Consider the following 21,465-nt stretch of genomic DNA (forward strand, 5'->3'; position numbering starts at 1 on the left):
GGCCAGTGAGGAGAGAGTTACAATAGTCAAGCTGGGCTGACTCCTGGGTGAGGAACGATCTGATTCTACGGATGTTATAGAGTGTGAACCTTCAACCTACAGGACGGGGTGAATGATGCAATGTGTGCCTTGAATGATAGCTGGCTGTCCAGGACCACACCAAAGTTCTGAATGAATGAATGGATGGATGGATGGATGGATGAATGAATGAATGAATGAATGAATGAATGAATGAATGAATGATAGATTGATAGATAGATAGATAGATAGATGGATGGATGGATGGATGGATGGATGGATGGATGGCTGGCTGGCTGTCCAGGACCACACCAAGGTTTCTAGCAGTTGAACTGAAGTCACCAATGCATTATCTATGGAAATAGTGAGATCTTGCATGGGGCAAGACTTAGCTGGGAAGAACAGCTGTAGCTCTGTCTTGTCCGGGTTCAGCTTGAGGTGGTGGGCTGACATCCACTGTGAGATGTCAGCCAGAAGGGGGTCCAATCGCACGCACGCACACAAACACACACACACACACACACACACACACACACACACACACACACACACACACACACACACACACACACACACACACACACACACACACACACACACACACACACACACACCCTATGTGGCACCAGTGTTGCACAGTGTGGAAATTATTAGAACATAAAACAGAGTATTCTACTAGTGTTCCCTCCCTGTCCAATCAATAGCTGTGCAGTTTGGGAAAAGATAATTTTACCTATGGCCACTCTGACCCATAAACTCCACCTAGTCTCCATTTGTTTTACTTGACTAAAGAACCACTTAAATCCTGTGATCTTTTAGAGTTTTTAGAATGTTACAGTGGTAGCATGGCTCCCCCTAATGGCCAGTTGAGGAACCTGAAGCAGACTGTTGTTGGTGTGTTGAATTGAAACCCATGGAATTTTTCTCTCTTATGCTTGAATAATGGGACGTTACAATAAAGAATAATGTTCTCAATCACCTGCTGATTGAAGACATTGTTGTGGTGTTGTTTTTGTATGATTCCAGAAGTGTTCACAGAGCAGAGTCTCCAACAGCCAGCTGTGTGTCTATGAAGAGTGATTTGTCTAAAGGACTTCCTCCTGTCTTCAGTGATGAACCTGGACCTCCACACACACAGTATGTGAATCCTCCTATACAATATATAACACTACACAATATAAGACAACCTAAGCGCACATGGGCATGTGCACACCCTAAGCGCACATGGGCACGTGCACACCCTAAGCGCACATGGGCATTGGGCACGTGCACACATCCGCCTGGGTGACAGCAGACTGCTTGGCGAGCGCTGGCGCTTTGGCATGGGATCAACTTTCCCTCTGTGTCTTAAAATAAATATTGGCACTTTGGCTACTGGGATAAATTTTGACCTTTGTTTTGACCTGGTTGGTTGTTTAAGTTGGACAAAAATGGAGGTGTTTGATGTCATAGACCACATGAGACTGCCACAATATGTCCATATATGGGTATTCCCAGATATGAGCTTAATATAGTTATGCAATCAATCATTTGGCCAACGTGGGTCAGTCTCTCCACTCCGACATGTCTCCTTTCCGACATGTCTCCATTCCGACACTAACCCTATCTCTACCCCTAACCCTAAACCTTAGGCCCATGGGAGTGTCGCCACTCCGACAATAAGAAGTCCATTTCGGAGTGGCGACATGTCGGAATGGAGAGAGCCTCCCGGCCAACGTCATATGGTTGATTAATGGTTTATATTGGCTAAGATATTGCTACGACCTACACATCCATCCTAATGGAAAAGAAAAGAAAAGAAAAGAAAAGAAAAGAAAAGAAAAGAAAAGAAAAGAAAAGAAAATAATGTGAATATCGGGCAGCCTCTGTTACTGTAATCACTTTACTTTTATTGGTAACAGAGTAACCTATCGCGTTAGTTATGCATTAGAGTAATTGAAACAACGGCGTTACTTAGTTACATTGAAGACCTACAGTATATTTCCTAGTTCCTAGTTTGTTGCCACAAAGGGAAAACAGAAACAATTGGCTTTTTCATTCTCATGATAATTGTAGAAACTTGTTTTTGTATGATTCCAGAAGTGTTGACCACAGAGCAGAGTCTCTAACACCCAGCTGTGTGTCTATGAAGAGTGACTGGTCTAAAGGAAGAATGATTGACTTCACTAATCAAATCAAATCAAATCAAACTTTATTTTATATATAGCACATTTACATCAACCAGATTGAACCAAAGTGCTGTACAAGTATACATTTAAAACAAGAAAAAAGGGAAACAGCCATCAAAACAAAAGCAAAGAGAAATACCACATAACAGAGTAAATTGGAAGTAAGAATAAGAATATACATGGCTAAAATGGTCAAACTGTGTTAAAAGCAAGGGAGAAAAAATGAGTCTTTAATAGAGATTTAAAAATACTAAGGGACTGAGCACAGCGAATATTAAAAGGCAGGGAGTTCCATAACTTGGGACCAGCAACAGCAAAAGCTTGGTCACCTCTGGTCCTACAAGAGGCACTGGGCTCAATCAAGAGCCGCTGGTCGGCCGACCTCAGAGGTCTAATGAACCTGGACCTCCACACACACAGTATGTGAATCCAACTACACATTATACACTCTATAACTCTATTCAATATACCTGTACACACATGGGCCCTAATTTAGTTTTGACGTATGCCTGGATTTACACAATTGTCGGCATCTATCATTGCATGGTGACTTTGACATTGGTGTGTGGCAGTGGCGTCAGTTCAGCAAAAGCTAGGGTATGGCAAAGATGGGAGTCCTCATGCGCATCGGGTTTTGTCAGTTTTTTATCCGGGTTTCTACGGTTTCTTGGGCTGGATATGGCAGCCTGGAACGGTTGTTCAAGTGCAGCTAAAAACTTGGCATGTTAGTAGACGTGCCACAATTAACAATAATGCATTGCACCTGTGCAGCTGACCTGCGGAACCTGGGAATATACCATTTTGTCAAGATGGGGAGAATACAAGTGTGGAGAATATAATTATACCTTAAAAAATGACAATTTTGTTACATTTTGCATTTGTAGTTATTTTACTGTAATTTAACAACATAATTACCAGCACAGATATGGATTTATATTCATGAATTTATATTTAAAAGTCACTTTTATTTTCCGCCCTGGACTATGGCAGCTCCATACAACTGCCATACCCAATTGACACCCCTGCCGTGCAGTATCTCACGTCAAATTATGAGCGAGTGCAGGATTTGTCGGCACCACTTTGTAGACATGCATGTCATTGTCACGCCAAAGTACCACAAGTAGCAGAACTACAAGCTCACAATACGTTGCACTTTGTTATACTTTGTGCTTTGTGATCCAAACATTTACAAAACACATGTTCACTTAAAAAAAGATCTCTGATCGAATGCAATAGTGTGTTGTCTATAGCAACCACACTAATATAGACCTAGAGATGATCTATTTCATTGACTGTAACCCTGGCAGGTTTTATAAAGACCCAGAGATGATCTATTTCATTGACTGTAACCCTGGCAGGTTTAATAAAGACCAAGAGATGATCTATGTCATTGACTGTAACCCTGACAGGTTTAATAAGGACCTAGAGATGATCTATTTCATTGACTGTAACCCTGACAGGTTTAATTAAGACCTAGATATGATCTATTTCATTGACTGTAACCCTGACAGGTTTAATAAGGACCTAGAGATGTCTGTAAGTCAGAGTTGTGCCAAACGCCACAGAGCAGAGTCTATGCAAATTAAAGAGCTCCATCCCTAGTCATTGTACAACAAAGTGTACTGTAGGTCTTAAGTGGTTAATTAAATAATACAAGATAATATATTAAACTATCTATTATGTATATTATATTGTCTTCATCTCCACAGAGAGAGACTCAGTACCACACCTGAACAGAAGACATCCAGTCAAACCACAAGTGTACAAAGTAAGATTGGACACATTTTACACTGATTAACACATTGACCGCCATTTTAACATACCTCCGTACTCCCACCTGCCATTCGTCTCCATAGACTTCCATGTAATTGGGTGTGCACGGATCATGCACACCCATGCCTAGATAATGCACCACGTGTGTCCACCTTGCTCACAGCTTTCAAACAAAAAAATCCGAATGGAAATCCGTTCAGGCATTCCTGAGATAACAGCCACTATGTTTAACAAAGATGGCTGCCAAAATGGCTGCCATGCTTGAAAGATGGGGTTGCTATGGGGGTTAAACATGAAATTTCGCGATTGCTATCATGCCTACTCCATTTTTTGGGGTCAAAATTAAAAAAAAAAAAAAAAAAAATTGAAATTTGATTTTTTTTTTTTTTTTTTTAAATTCTCGGGACTATCGGGCCTGGCGGGGAAAGACATTGGAATAATCTCGGGACTATCGGGCCTGGCAGGGAATGAGTTAACATTTCATATCAATTAATGAAATGTTTAAATATTTTATTCCTGTATCAATGTCCAGATACTAGGGGTGTAACGATATAGTAACTATATCTAAATGAAAACAGCTAAAATCGAATCGTATCGTTTTATTTTATATCGTATCGAATGGGCAGTGCAAAGAATCGATTGTATCGATACTACCTACTTGGGCATTGTATTTAGCATTTTTTTTTTTATTAAAGGAGGGGTTTAATTACTTTTCCTTTCCATATAGCTACACTGGTCTATCGATAAATGTGTGTAATCTCTGGGTTCATGTCAAGGTGCAGGTTTGTAAATATACAATGACCATGTATTTGGCAGATAATCACTGTGTTTACTTATTTACATCCATAATAATAAATGTTTCCCTTAAAAACCTGCACTATCCACAACTTTCACACAGATTTAATTTCTTTGCTAAATAGTTACTATATCGATTTTAAATCATTGAATGGAATCGTATCGTATCACCATCAATGAGCCAATATTGTCGTGATAACATGTATCTAATCGCTATTAAAATGTATTGTTACACCCCTACCAAATACTGATGGTTAACATGGTATTTTAGATTTGAGAAATTAATTAATTAACTTGAGTGTTTAACATGTCGTCATTGTCTTCTCATAGCAGGTGTCAGTCCGCAGGAGCAGTTAAAGGTTTATAAGGTGGGTTTGAACCGTCTTGATCGTGTGACATACGTCACTGAAGTGCCCTCCCTCAGCAGCATCTACACAGAGCTCTACCTCTCAGCGGGAGAGAGTGAAGGGGTTAATACCCAACATGAGGTCTGGCAGCTTGAGACAGCTTCCAAGAAGAGGACCCTCCATGACCAACCAATCAAATGCAGTGACATCTTTAAGCCCCTCCTCCTTGGCAGAGAGACACCCAACAGAAGAGTTCTGACCAAGGGCATCGCTGGCATTGGAAAAACCTTCTCTGTGCGTAAGTTCACTCTGGACTGGGCAAATGGTTTGGAAAATCAAGATGTCATTCTCTTGGTCCCCTTCTCATTCCGGGAGCTGAACCTGGTCAGAGATGAGCAGCACAGTCTTCTCTCACTGATCCATCGTTTCCACCCAGAATTAGAGAAGGTCACAGCAGAGCAGCTCGCTGTCTGGAAGGTTGGCTTCATCTTTGATGGTCTGGATGAAAGCAGGTTTCCGCTAAGATTCGAGAACATTGACATTGATTCTGATGTCTTCCAGAATAATGCCATTGTTTCTGATGTCACAGTAACATCATCAGTGGGTTTGCTGTTGACAAACCTCATCAAGGGGAATCTGCTCCCTAACGCCCTCCTCTGGATAACTACCAGACCTGCAGCAGCCAATCAGATCCCTCCTGCACATGTTGACCTGGTGACAGAAGTACGAGGGTTCACGGACCCCCAGAAGGAGGAGTTCTTCAGGAAGAGATTCAGTGATGATGAGAAGCTGGCCAACAAGATCATCTCACACATGAAGACATCAAAGAGCCTCCACATCATGTGTCACATCCCAGTCTTCTGTTCCATCACGGCTACCGTTCTGGAAGACATGTTGAAGACAGATGAGACAAAAAAGCTGCCCAAGACCCAGACTGCCATGTACAGCCACTTCCTGTGGGTTCAGACCAAGAGGAAGTGGAAGAAGTATCATGATTTGAATCAACAGCAGCTCATGGAGGCTGACAGGGAGGTTCTTCTGAAGTTGGGCAGGCTGGCGTTTGCACATCTGGAGAAAGGTAGCATGATGTTCTACCAAGAAGACCTGGAAGAGTGTGGTCTTGATGTGACAGACGCCTCGCTGTACTCAGGAGTGTGCACAGAGATCTTCAAAGAAGATACTGTTCAATCTGAGAGAAAGGTCTACAGCTTTGTTCATCTGAGCATCCAGGAGTTTCTGGCTGCGGTCTACCTGTTCCACTGTTACACACAGAAGAACATGAAGGTACTGAAGTCATTCCTGGGAGTTGATGTCAGTTCCTTAGAAGACTTCCTGAAGAGAGCCTTTGAAATATCCACGAAGAGTAAGAATGGTCACCTGGACCTCTTTCTCCGCTTTCTTCATGGTCTCTCACTGGAGTCCAACCAGAGTCTGTTAGGAGGCCTTTTGGATCAGACAGCGGACAGTCCAGAGAGCATCCAGAGAGCCATCGACAACCTGAAGAAGATGAATGATCGAAGGTTCTCTCCTGACAGATGTATCAACATCTTCCACTGTTTGATGGAGATGAACGACCACTCACTGCATCAGGAGATCCAACAGTACTTGGAGTCAGGGGACAGATCAAAGACAGAACTGACTCACTCCCAGTGTTCAGCTCTGGCCCACATGCTGCTGACGTCAGAGGAGGTTCTGGATGAGTTGGACCTGGACAAATACAGAACAACATCAGACTGGGGGAAATCCAGACTGGTTCCAGCTGTGAGGAACACCAGAAAGGCTCGGTTAGTAGTCATTTGAATAGAAAACAAATTAGAAGAGAATTAATCTACTATCCAATCTACATTTAACACTATAAGTAGAAATGATGGTTAATTGCCACCTAAGGTCGCAGTTTTTGTATGATAAACGGCACATCATGTATCCATCAGTCCGTCCGTCTGTCTGTCTGGACGTGTGCGCTTTTTTACAGTCCATGGGTTTGCCGCTCTGACATCACACTCTGACATCACTGTAATGTCAGGGGAACCACACTAACAAAATCCAAGACATGCTGCAACAGCTGCGAGATCGCTTGTCGCCCTTAGGCGTCTAAAATATAAATAATAATCAGGTCTTGTGGTATTGTGTTTATGTGCAAATAAAGGACAGTCCTATTAAAAAGGCTAAGAAGACATTAATACATTGACCTCTATAACTAAAATTAAAACAGCTTAAATATAATAAAGTAATGTTATCAGTGCAGTTAAATGAAACAGACAGGAGTTACACTGTACCTGTATAATATATTATTATCACAACAACAGTAACATTACGTTCTTATGTCCACAGTCCAGTAGCTCCTCTAACAAAACACTCAGTGTTTCCCCTATATGCATTAAGCAGCGGCGGCCCGCCGCTCCTTCAAATCCGACCGCCACTGTATGATTTTATCTTTTTTGAAGCGGTGAAATCCGCTTCCAAGGAGTGGCTTTGTGTGTCCCATGTCCATATATGGTCATTTCAGTCCAGAATGAACAGGTTTTTATCAAAAACAATATGTGTGTCCCATGTCCATATATGGTCATTTCAGTCCAGAATGAACAGGTTTTATCAAAAACAAAATGTCTGTCACCTCATGTCCATATATGGTCATTTCAGTCCAGAATGAACAGGTTTTATCTGTCCCGTACGTCCAGAATATGTGTGTAGTGTCCGTCCCGGTCTGATGATTGGATACTTTGAGGATTGGTCAAGCTTCACATGACAATTCGGCCCTCCAGATAAAATCATTCATTCATTCAGAATATAAAGAATGTATAGATCACAGACTTCATAACTCTAGAACAAATAGAATAAAAGTTCACCGCTTCACTTCGAACTGAGGTTTGACTTTTTTTTTTTTTTTACAACAATGTGGTGCTCATGTGAAGCATACCGTTCTAACTTCTCTCGGTTACTTACGGCTGGATGGAGATGTATATTACACTCCTGGCTAATAGCCCAGCCTGCACGTCTTTCTCCCCCTCCCCTCCCCTCTTATTCAGTCAGTCAGCAACGCGTCGCGCTTAGCACATCTGATTCTGAGTTGACTGTGTTGTTGCCCCTCGTTAGTACATTTGCTACTGGTGTGTAAAATCAGAATAAGTGGGCAATGGATAAAAGCAGTGCCTCGGCGACGGGTTTGAAAGTAGTTTACCACTGTTTTGGCAATAGTACTACTTGTTGTTGCATGCTAATGAGAGCTAAGTGCTAACAACAAGGTTGTCATTCACTCACCAGGGTTTCCTGCAGGAAAAGAGCTTGGCCAGGGGTGACTTGGCTAGGGGTGGACATTTTTTTATTTTTTTATTAGATTAATTTAATTACCTTAATTTCTATTCATTCTTATTTTTGCCCTCAACATAGGAGGAGAAGTTGCTTTAACAAACACATGAACGTGCCCATGATGACGGAAAACACAACTACATGCTATCATCAAACATGTATTCAACATTGAATAAATACATGTTTTTTTACAGGACAGTGTAACGTTTTTTTTAAATCAGGTTAATTAGGTTAATCAACCAGCATAAATAGATGCCTACAGCACAGACAAAAACTGTGGTGTAATGTTAAAAGTAACTAGTAGATTTACTTACTTTTCTGATGTACTGTACTTGTACTGTACAAAAGTGATTTAACCCTAACCCTAACCCTAACCCTAACCCTAACCCGGACTATAAGGCGCACTTAAAAGCCTTTAATTTTCTCAAAAAACTACAGTGCGCCTTATAGTCCAGTGCGCCTTATATATGGATCATTCATTTACATTGACATTCCCTTTAGCACAGCTCCATCTGTTTGTTGCATAACGCAACGGTAGCGTCTATTATGTGCGCCTTATAGTCAGGTGCGCCTTATATATGAAAACAGTTTGAAAATAGACCATTCATTGACAGTGCGCCTTATAGTCAGGTGCGCCTTATAATCTAGAAAATACTGTACTGTACGGATTTTTATGCATTTGGAAACTGTTATTATGTATACTGAGTATGTATACTTTTAGTACTTAAGTATATTTTGATACCAATACTTTTGTACTTTTACTCAAGTACATTTTTTATTCCAGACTTCTACTTGTAACACAGTATGTCTACATTACAATGTTGATACTGTACTTTTTCCACCACTGGTGTGTAGGATTGGTTCTCAAAGTGGGGTCCAGGGGCCTTGAGCTAAAATGATAGATAGTTATGAACCAAATAGACCCTTATGGGTCTGTAGCTCAGAACCCCTAACATGGTGTGTGTGTGTGTGTGTGTGTGTGTGTGTGTGTGTGTGTGTGTGTGTGTGTGTGTGTGTGTGTGTGTGTGTGTGTGTGTGTGTGTGTGTGTGTGGGCGGGTTTTTATTACTTTATGGGGACCAAATGTCCCCATAAGTAATGAAGAATTGGAGAAATAGACGTTGTGGGGACCAAATAGTAGGTCCCCACAACGGTTTTGATTAGGTTTAGGGTTAGGTTTAGGGTTAGGGTTAGGGTTAGGGTTAGGGGTTAGGTTTAGGGATAGAGGTTAGGGTAAGGCCACAGGAAATGAATGGAAGTCTATGTAATGTCCCCACAACCCATGTAAACCAAGGTGTGTGTGTGTGTGCGCGCGTGCGTGCGTGTGCGCGCGCGCGCGCGCGCCAATTAACAAGTATAGTCGTTATTGCCAGTAAAAGAGTTACATTAAATTATTTATCTGGACATTAAATCATTGTTTTATTTGATGACCTTCCTGTCCTGGCATTTGACCTTTGTGCCCTCAAAACATTGACAACACCAAAGGTCAACTGCTCTAGTAGTCTTGACCCTAGAATGACCAAACTATATGAACATAAAATAACCATTAAAGACGCACACACAACAAACACTTAAACCAGGCGCCCCTTTTGGGGTTCACCATGTGAATCGTATTTGGGGTTGATTGATTTTTTTTCATGTTTTTGGGCATGTTTTCTTTTTCCTTGAACATGAACTTGATCTAATCTGTGTTGATAATCTCTATTTTTACATATTCTACATTTACAGGCTTGTTGGCTGTCTACTCAAGGAGACAGATTATGAGATTGTGTCTTCAGCTCTCAGCTCTAATCCTTCACATCTCAGAGAATTGGATCTCAGTTATAACAACGTGAAGGATTCATTCATGGAACTCATCTCTGCTGGATTAAAGAGTCCACATTGTGAACTGGAGATACTGAGGTCAGATTAATTAACCAGCATTATTTAGATTAGTTCTGTTTTATTATTTATTGTTTGATTCTAATAAGAGGAGTGTGCATTAAGTTGACATCATGGTAGAATCATGATACGGTCAGAGTTGGTGTTGGTTAGTCCTCACTCTGGCATCACATCACAATGATGCGCTACAGTAAATACAATATGTGATCCATCATGGCTGCTAGGGAATTATCACGTCCATTTACACAATCATTGAGTGTCAAACTGGTGTAAACACAGATTGGAAGGATTGCTGGTTCCCCAGCCCACCAGCACCAGCAGTCTGTTGTCTGTTTCATTTAGTCAATAAGTCTGATATCATGGTAACCCACACTGACTAGAACAAATAATAAAAAATAATACGAAGCAATGTCATATTTATATGTGTACTTTTGTAATAACTATTGATTACCATGCTGTATACCTGGTAACTACCCTGTCTTTCTGTCTGTCTGTCTGTCTGTCTGTCTGTCTGTCTGTCTGTCTGTCTGTCGGTCCTCTCTTAGTCAGGGCGAAGCCACACATGCGTAGAAAAAGTCGCAGCTCCCGTCCGCTTCAATGTTAAATGAATAGACCGGAAGACTGGTTTCATCTGCGATCGAAGAGCCCACAGGCAGCTGTGACATCACGTCCTCTCCGGGTTCATGGTTCAGCACTGCTGTACTCTCACCCGGTAGAGATACGCACTAAACCAATGGGACAGAACGTCCTGTGAAGCCGGTTTTTCGCTTGTAGTTTTCTTTCACTCATCCAGCTCTCCAAATACAGACGGAAATACAGAGGGAGTCAAGACTTGAACGAGTGTTTCAATAAATGTAAACGTCCTTATTGTTGTTGAATCGCCAGACTGATGTCCACTGCATGTTCTCCCATCTGAATAGCTCATGTGAGCATAGCCTAATAAATATTTGCAGAATGATATTATACAAAATATGTTTTTATGAACTCTCCGGTTACACATATAGGCCTATAATCACACACAAACGTGGGCTACAAAAAAAAAAAACATCTGTGCTTTATTGTCATAAATAACTATGTGAATCTGTCATTCAGAATTATTGATTTCACATAGCTATTAAACCCTCTATTCTCAGTAAAAACGGCCCCATATTTCTTTGGCTGCATAATTTCTATAAACACCATATCATTACCAAAAATAGACGATCTACAAGCTCAATACTTGTTGCAGCGCGACACGTTATGAGCTTGTAGATCGGCTATTTCTTGGCTTTTCCCCCCCAGAATATGCATAGCTGGGGTTCATGTGGTTATTTGTAGTGTACATTCCTTTATATTGATTGACGAATTTATTAGAAGTTTGCACAGGAAAAAGTACAGTTTTATGACAGTACAAATCACTGATACAAGGTCAACTAAAAGGAGATCCTAGTAAGCTTTTTGTCTTATTTAACCTACACAAGAACCACTTTATGTATCTCATATAGTCTAACATTGAAAGACAGACGATACAACACAGTAGGCCTACTTTGCATAGAGAATTGTCATTAACAAAAGGGGAGAAAAAAAAGCAGTTATAAAAACAAGGGGATAAAAAATAAAAGTGAAATAGGAGATAATTTACAAAGGAATGGGGCTTATTATTGCCCATGCATATGTTTTCATGTTGAGTAGTGTAGGTAGGCTACATTCCTTGATCTGTCCACTGCTGCAAATCGCGCTAGTAAAAGAACTACACGTGCGTCTGACCAGCGCCATGTTGACTCTCCCATTACCCCGGCGGATGTCTATACGTCATCGGTTTGGTCGTTGAAGGAAGAGCCGTAGGTCGCAGCAGTCGTCTGATGTGTGGCTTCGCCCTCAGTTTGCTTGATCATCTGTTGTTAACTTGCTGCTTCCTGTTTCCTGTTTACTTCTCATTATTCCTGCCTGCCTGTTCTTTCCATCTCTTTGGTCCCTCCTCCAAAACTCTGATAATCCATCCAGATATGTAATCTTTAATTACAGACTTGCTGGCTGTAACATCACACAGACAGGATTTGACATCCTGCTCTCAGCTCTCAGATCTAATCTTTCCCATTTGAGAGAATTGGACATCAGTTTCAACTGCCTGCAGGAATCACAAGTGGAGCAACTCTCTGCTCTACTGAAGAGTGAAGAGTGCAGACTGCAGATCCTGAGGTAAATAAATAGTGTGTTTTCTCTCTGTGTGGATCTCTACTTGAACATCAACAGCACTTTGTTAAATATGGATTTCTCTGCAGGTTGTCAGGCTGTGGGCTCACAGAGGAAGGCTGTTCTTCTCTGGCTTCAGCTCTGACCTTCAACCCCTCCCATCTGAAACAGCTGGACTTGAACTTCAGCCACTTAGGAGGCTCTGGTCTGAAGAAGCTCTCTGCTGCACTGGAGACTCTGAAGTGAGTAGACTTGGACTGTGTCCATGTTGGTTGGTGCAGTGTTTCCCTTACAATGTTGAACTGGCTGGCCAGGTGGGAGGGGGCTTCACTTTGTATTTTTATTTTTTTTATTATAATTCAATTTAAAAAATGTGTGAGTTTCAAGTTTCAGCCCTTGGCTCACTTTATCAAAGTCAGTATGGAACTCTGTAAATAAATGATGCCCACCGTGTTCTAGGACAGTGGTTCTCAACCTTTTCAGGCCACAACCCCCCAAATAATCATATTTTAACTGGGGACCCCAAAATAATCATATTTTAACTGGGGACCCCCCCCCCCCCCCACCCACCCACCCACCCTGACGAGCACTAAGAGTTGAGGCATTATATTTAGTATAACACGGTTCTATTGTGAAAATAGCAGATCTACATGTAGCCAATCTAGCTGATCTACCGGTACATGCCTCACATGTATCACAACCACTTCTAACACGAGGCGTTGTGAGCATGTAGGCTATTTTCAATATTTCTGCCTCTAAAATGTGTCAATTTGGCCAATGTTTAATTTGTCATTTTAGAGGTATTAAGTCCTTAAAGGACAACTTTAGTTTTTTACAAGGGTTCATATTTTAGATTTTAATTAAAGAATATAAAAGATGAGTGTTAAATTTATTTCATTTACTTCTTTCTATTGTTTTAGAGATTCTTATTTCAGTGGTTGGGGGCATGCGTACACGTCGCTAAATACGTCATTTTACACAGAATAAGCCCATTCCCAAGATACAACGCAACCTTTCATGATTTGATGTGACTTATGGGGACTAGAAGTGTTAATGTAAATAGCAATAAAGAAACTGCTGGCTTATTGTGTCTAAAAAGAAATACAGTATTTAGCCACTTGTACTCATGCCCCCGCATGCGTACGCATGCCCCACATTTTAGCACGGTAAAAGCAACACTCACTTTTTATTTTCTCTAATTACAATCTAAAATATGAACCCTTGTTGTAAAAAAAAACAAAGTTGTCCTTTAAATTGTCACTTTAGAAATGTGCAGATATCCTGTTGGTTTGTTTACTGTTGAGTGAGAAAACAATGTTGCACATTAAGTTAATCATCTGGGGACCCCCCAAAATAATTTGGGGACCCCCCTGGGGTTCTAGGAGAACAGATCTTTAGTGTGAGCTGTAGGTCATTCCAAGAGGTTTGGACACTAAAACAAAACAGTGTTTTTACCAGTTCACTCTTTACTCTGAGACAATTAATGCCAGACCATCATTTGATCCTATATGATTGTTCTATTTCCTACAGTGTGAATCATTCAGGAGAACACTGGATTAAACCTCAACTCTGTGAGTATCTGTCCCTCTGTCTCTCTGTCCGTCTGTCCGTCTGTCCGTCTGTCCGTCTGTCCGTCCATCCGTCCATCCGTCCTTCTGTCTGTCTGTCTGTCTGTCTGTCTGTCTGTCTGTCTGTCCGATTGACATTTTATACATTTATACTGTGTTGGCCCCTCCCTCCTTGTATTCAGAGGATATTATAAAAACCTTCATCAATGTGTTTTAAAGGTGTTTAGTAACACAATCCAAAACATTGAAATTCAACCCCCTCCAGGGCAGTGGTTCCAAACTGAGGTTGGGGACCCCTAGAGGGACCATTTAAAACACAGTTCAATCAACAGGCTTAGCTGTTATTCAGCAGATAAAAAGTGTTGCAGAGCACATCCATAGAGGGGAGAGGGGGAACAGCCCAGGCGTTGCGTGCTTGTAGATCTGCAATTTTTTTTTTAAGTTGTGAAAATGTGTGCAAATCTTTGAATATATGTATTTTTTTAAGCAAACATTTGTAACTCAAGTTTTGCTTCTGCGGGGTCCCTGGAACTAAATATTCTGAGATGGGGGTCCGTGGCCAAATACATATCATTTTGGGGGTCCTTGACATGAAAAGGTTTGAGCACCACTGACATAGAAACAAAGGGTTTTCAAAAAAAACTTTCACGATTTGTCAAAAATAGCAGATGTACAAGCTCGCAGAGGGGCACTCGGTGCCACATGGTGAGCTTGTATATCTGCTATTTTTCAATAGTTAAAGCACAACATAATGCGTAATAATACGTTCCCAGTCTAAATGGGTTAAACCCCCTCCCCTATGAAGAACATTCATGGGGGGCCCGCAGTGAATCCTTGTACCCTGGGCCCAGGATTTGGTGTGACACCCCTGCCTAGGGAAATGTGTTAAAGATGTTACTAGACATCTTTACAATCACATTAGTGAGGAAATGTCTTGAGAAGGAATTTATTAAATGAAATGTGTTACTAGACATCTTTACAATCACATTAGTGAGGAAATGTCTTGAGAAGGAATTTATTAAATGAAATGTGTTACTAGACATCTTTACAAACACATTAGTGAGGAAATGTCTTGAGAAGGAATTTATTAAATGAAATGTGTTACTAGACATATTTACAAACACATTAGTGAGGAAATGTCTTGAGAAGGAATTTATTAAATGAAATGTGTTACTAGACATCTTTACAAACACATTAGTGAGGAAATGTCTTGAGAAGGAATTTATTAAATGAAATGTGTTACTAGACATCTTAACAATCACATTAGTGAGGAAATGTCTTGAGAAGGAATTTATTAAATGAAATGTGTTACTAGACATCTTTACAATCACATTAGTGAGGAAATGTCTTGAGAAGGAATTTATTAAATGAAATGTGTTACTAGACATCTTTACAAACACATTAGTGAGGAAATGTCTGGAGAAGGAATTTATTCCATGTTTGGACATTTTTCTGTCCTGGAAGTGTTACTCCAGTAAATACTCAGGTAAATACTCAATTATTAAAAAGTACAAATTACAACTACAGCACTTTTTTTTTCATCAATGCATTTTTGTATTGAAATTAAAAACATTTCCCAAAACTGGGAATTAAAACAGAACTGCTTAAATATAGTGAAAATAGCCAATCTACAAGCTCACAATGCACCGCAGTGTGAGCTTGTAGATCTGCTATTTTCACTATATTTGAAATAAGGCTTAAGCGGTTAACCCATTAAGATCTGAGATATGTCCGCCCGCCCAAATATCAGATCTACAAGCTCACAACCACACATGGTTCCTCAAAGAACCTTCTTTGAACCATTAACCATTTAAACCCTGCGTCCCAATGTTGGACATGTCTTAATACATGAACATTCACCGTCAATAGCAGATCTACAAGCACATTGTGCTCTGAAGTGTTGTGAACTTGTAGATCGGCTATTTTTGAGTGTGGAGGGTATAGAGCCCTGGGAGACACCGGTCGATGAAGGGTTAAAGTGGTTGATGCTTCTCAAAGTGTGGTCCGGGGACCCCCAGGGGTCCTTAGGGGGTTCCAGGGGGTCCCCAGCAAAATGTTTAATACAGCATCACTCATTTAAACCACTTTATCCATATTTTACACCTTGTCTATTTACAAATTGCAGATCTACAAGCTCACAGCGCATGTGTCTGGGTGTGTCAAGGACCGTCTGAAAAAAGTTTGCGCCAGACACAACATTTTCCCAATATTATTCATTTGAAAATAGCAGATCTACAAGCTCTCAACGTCCCGCGATGTGGCACGTTTTGACCTTGTAGATTGTCTATTTTCAAATAGTCAATCATTCAGCAGTAAATGGTTGAAGTGGTTATACTGATTTTGATGCTTTATACATGAATGTTGCTGGGGACCCCCTGGAACCCCCTCAAGGCACCTTGAGAACCACTGTATTCATGATCTATAAATCTGTACAATATTCATGTTTAAATGTGTTAGACACACAGAGCCCCCCCCCCCCCCCCCCCCCCCCCCCCATCGCTATGGAAACCAAACTTTATTGATTCTGTAAACCCCCCCTCCCCACACACACACACACACCTTACCTGATCCATTATTATTATTATTATCCATTCTGTGCGTGTGCGTGTGTGCATGCGTGCGTGCGTGCGTGCGTGTGCGTGTGCGTGTGCGTGCACGTGCACGTGCACGTGTGTGTGTGTGTGTGTGTGTGTGTGTGTGTGTGTGTGTGTGTGTGTGTGTGTGTGTGTGTGTACGCCTGTGCGTGTGTGTGTCACTCAGTGAATATGTATTTAATGTTTACTGTGTTGTTTTCTCATCAGATTCTCATCCTCTCACACTGGACTCAAACACAGCACACAGAAAACTCTCTCTCTCTCAGACCAACAGGAAGGCGACTTGGGTGGAACAGCCTCATTCATATCCTGATCATCCTGAAAGGTTTGATAGGCGGGCTCAGGTTCTGTGTACAGAGGGTCTGACTGGACGCTGTTACTGGGAGGTAGAGAGGAGTGGAAGGGTTAGGATAGCAGTAACTTACAGAGGAATCAGTAGGAAAGGACAGGGTAAGGAATGTTACCTTGGAAACAATAAAATGGCATGGAGTCTGCACTGTTATGATGGTAGACATGGTAACAGATACTCTGTCACACACAATAGTAAGAGAACTTACCTTCCTGTTCGTCCCTCTGACTCCAACAGAGTAGCAGTGTATCTGGACTCTCCTGCTGGGACACTGTCCTTCTATGAAGTGTCCTCACCCACACTGACACACCTCTACACCGTCCAGGACACATTCACTGAACCTCTCTATGCTGGCTTTGGGTTTAGACCTGACTCCTCTGTGTCTCTGTGTGAGGACAGACAGACAGGGTGGTGTATCTAGGGTTTTTCGATTAATCGATTTTTAATCGAAATCCGGGTTTTTCCCTTTGGACGATTTAGAAAAAAAAGAAATCGTAAAATCGATTTTCACTTTAATTAGGGTAATTCTTACTCATTGGAGCCTTGCACGGGGCAAAAAGTACACAGCCCGGTCCTCCTAAAGCAGGACGACAAGGTCCGACACCAAATTAATACTACTTTCTCTCTGATGTGTCATTTCTTTGATGCGCGTGCAGCGCACACCGGGGCAGAGATCACCACAGCACTGCGCTCACATCGCGCTGATACAGGCAGCAAACAGAACAAACGCTGCTGAGCTGGTAAACTTACTTGTTGTTGTAGTTTGAAAGAAGCTTATTCATTCTGTGTTACCCACCTATAGTCCTACTGTCCCTGTCACTGTGTTAATTTTGCGTCGGGAGACTCAGGAAGCAAAGCGCTTCGCCTCCGTTTACAATCAACATCTCCGTCACGGAGACTCCGTGCATGAGCAGTGCAGGGGCGGCCTTAGCTATTTTTTCACCCGTTTCACCAGCCTCCAAGAGCTGGCTTGTTTTGGCTGTTTTGTCACTCACTATTGACCAGTAAGACTCCCTAATCGGGACCCACAAATAGGGCAAAAATGTGTTTTTCCAAAATCTTCCTGATCCATGTTGATGACATGAGTGTAGACATGCTGTGTAGTGAGATTCGTGATTTTAGGGCAAAAACTGTAGGAGCAGTGTCCAAAAATGTGTTTTAAAAATCGGCCTGAAGGTGGCGCTAGAATAGGGCCATGTGAGAAATGAGGGGTGGGGTCTCCGCGTTGCCTTGGCGGACGAATAGGTACCGGCCCCGGCTCTCCCGGACGCTCCTAGCCCGAGTTACGGCATTTTATGTGCGCTGCAGTGGCAGGGGGTCCTCCACTGGGGGCGCCACCACTTTTGCATCCGTTCTGGAGCACCAGGAGTCGGTGGTCCCCGGGAATTCCCCGTGAGCAGCCCCGTTGGGGTGGTCATTTGGTCATTTTTGCACATTTGGTCATTTTTTACATCTGGGGGTCCCCCAGGGACCTGGGGGTCCCTGGGGCTCCGGGGGTCCTTGGAGGTTGTAGTTTGGCAGTCAAGGAGTGTGTGTGCAAAATGTGGCATGGATGGGGGCAACGGTTGTGGAGATATGAGCAGGGCAAAAGTGTCTATTGATAAGGAAACACTAAGGACGCTAAGTAAACTTCTGTATGTGATTGTTGCGCAACTGAAGTTATTATTATTAGTATTACCCTTATTGTTTTATTACATTTTGCTATTTGGCTATATAAAAAAATAAAATAAATAAAACAATAATAAAAAATAAAAAAAATTCCTTGCATTTTTAAATGAAAACAACATAGTTGAAACAATGTATTATTCTTTTACCAAAAAAATTTAAATCGTAATCGAAAATCGACTTTTCTGAGAAATAAATCGAGATTTTATTTTTAGGCCACATCGAACAACCCTAGGTGTATCATACAGTAATAATCAGGAACGGGGGGGGGGGTTTACAGAATCAATATGGGTTGGTTTCCATAGCGATGATGGGGGGGGTGTCTAACACATTCAAACATGAATATTGTACAGGTTTATAGATCATGAATACAGTGGTTCTCCAAGTGTGGTCCGGGGACCCCCAGGGGTCCTTGAGGGGGTCCTCGGCAACATTCATGTAGCATCAAAATCTGTGTATCCACTTTAACCATTTAAATTGACTGTTTGAAAATAGACGATCTATAAGCACACAACACGTCGCATCAGAGCGTGTTGTGAACTTGTAGATCTGCTATTTTCAAAAAATGATTCTTGTAAAAATGGAGAACTGTTCAGATTGACATGAAAATGTTTGTTCTCAACCTGTGGGTCTGGACCCCCAGAGGGACCCCCAGGGGGTCCCCAGATGACAGTGAAGTGACAATGAAAGAACTTTTAAAAGTAATCAAAGTGTAAACTGGTCAAACAAATCTGGTCAAATCCTTGACCAGATTTGAAATAGGCAAATATTGTGAAAATAGACGATCTACAAGCTCACAACGCCCTGCAACGTGGAACTGAATCAAACTAAATGTAATGCTTAAACTCTACAATTAACACTTTGTTTGAACTGGGGTTCCCCAGTTCATATATGATTATTTTGGGGGTTGTGACCTATAAAGTGTGAGAACATCTGCTCTAGAACAGGGGTCTTCAACGTTTTCAGGCCAAGGACCCCTTAGCAGAGAGAGATGAAGCCGGGACCCCTTAGCAGAGAGATGAAGCAGGGACCCCCTCTACATATTGTATAAATGTGTGATGGAGATTCTCATGGATTTCATAGATAGATTCATAGACTTGTTTGACACTTAACAACTTAAAATCTTAAATCGTCGATACTTAGTAAACTTGACCTTTCACTTTGTACTTGGTCTGCTCTTTTTTACCTCTTCACCAAACCTTTTTGCCAAGCTGGACGGTCAGGGTGCCTCGCAGTGCGAGGTGTTGAGAGCTTGTAGGTCTGCTATTTTTGGCTAAAGTTAGAATAAGGATGCGAGGGTTCAGGTTGTTCATTTAAAATAATTATCCTATCACATAAGGATTTGGAGGACCCCCTGTAGTAACTCTGAGGACCCCCTAGGGGTCCCAGACCCCCTGTTGAAGACCCCTGCTCTAGAACATTTAAACATGAATATTGTAACGTTTTATTGATAAGTGAAAAAGATTACATTTACTCCAATGAAGGGCTTTAAAAATCATTGTATTTTACCTATAAAATGTAATTATAAAATGTAAAACATTTATGTTGGACCTTTCATGTATATTTACTGATATCTTCAATACAATGAAATCAATGTTATTGTATTTACATTGTTCCAAAGTTACAATAAACCATGATACAATTGTGTTCATTAAAACAAAATAAATAAAAAACATTTTGGATGTAACTTTTTTGCAGTGACAGTTATTGTGTCGCCTACACACACGCATGCACACACACACACACACACACACACACACACACACACACACACACACACACACACACACACACACACACACACACACACACACACACACATTTTCATAATAAGGTAACATTTATTTATTCATCATTTGATCCACAGAACCACCGTTTGATGACATGCAACCTCTCAGACCAAAAACTACAGAATATTTTATCGTTGGATCAGATTTTGTCCACAATTCCATGTTGTATTGATGTTGGTGTCATAGGGTTACCCTAACCCTGTCCAGTGGCATTTTTCCCTCCACCCTTAAAGCTGCTCTAGTTCAACCTCTCCTAAAGAAACCCTCTCTCGACCCCCTGATTTTAAGTAATTTTAGGCCCATCTCAAAACTGCCTTTTTTAGCAAAGATTTTAGAAAAGATTGTGTCCAATCAGCTGATATCTTTTATGAATTTTAACAGCATTTTTGAGAACTTCCAATCCGGTTTCCGCGCATTCCACAGCACAGAAACAACCCTTTTAAAAGTTACCAACGACCTTTTACTTGCAGCTGATGTTGGTGACTGCTCTATTTTAATACTTTTAGATCTCAGCTCGGCTTTTGACACTATAGAACACTCTATTTTAATTGACCGCTTGGAAAAATGGGTGGGTGTCAGGGGCACAGCATTAAATTGGCTGCGCTCCTACCTTACTGACAGGAGCTTCTCAGTAGTGATTGGGGAGGCGTCATCTTCTCAGGTCCCTCTGTCCTGTGGTGTCCCCCAGGGATCAATTCTGGGACCACTCCTCTTCTCAATATACATGCTCCCACTCGGCCATATTATCAGAAACCACAACATCAATTTCCACTGTTATGCAGACGACTCCCAATTATACATACCACTTAAACACAACGACGCAGGCAATATATCCAGGATCCTTGCCTGCCTTTCAGATATAAAGTGCTGGATGTCCCAAAACTTCCTCCAACTAAACGAGTCAAAATCTGAGATCCTCCTATTCGGCCCACCAGATTCCACCTCTCTCATTCAGACACAGCTGGGCAGCTTATCAAACAATGTTAAAAACACAGCCCGCAACCTGGGGGTGTGGTTCGATTCCGAACTGTCCTTCGATG

The 21,465-nt window shown here is 41.5% G+C and overlaps 1 protein-coding gene across 1 annotated transcript; it reads left to right on the plus strand.

Annotated features, from left to right (window-relative positions):
- Window positions 1-3,274: 3,274 nt before the first annotated feature.
- On the plus strand, window positions 3,275-17,391 carry LOC308308485 (protein NLRC3-like; the record flags this gene model as incomplete). The annotated part of the gene is made up of 6 exons (XM_080753900.1): window positions 3,275-3,306; window positions 5,335-5,440; window positions 5,663-6,862; window positions 12,640-12,701; window positions 13,990-14,030; window positions 16,829-17,391. 6 exons carry the CDS (start codon window positions 3,275-3,277, stop codon window positions 17,389-17,391), a joined length of 2,004 nt encoding a protein of 667 aa, XP_080610026.1.
- Window positions 17,392-21,465: the final 4,074 nt, after the last annotated feature.

The sequence above is a fragment of the Nannobrachium achirus genome, assembly GCF_963921795.1.
Source record: "Nannobrachium achirus genome assembly, chromosome: 23".
NCBI classification, from domain to species: domain Eukaryota; kingdom Metazoa; phylum Chordata; class Actinopteri; order Myctophiformes; family Myctophidae; genus Nannobrachium; species Nannobrachium achirus.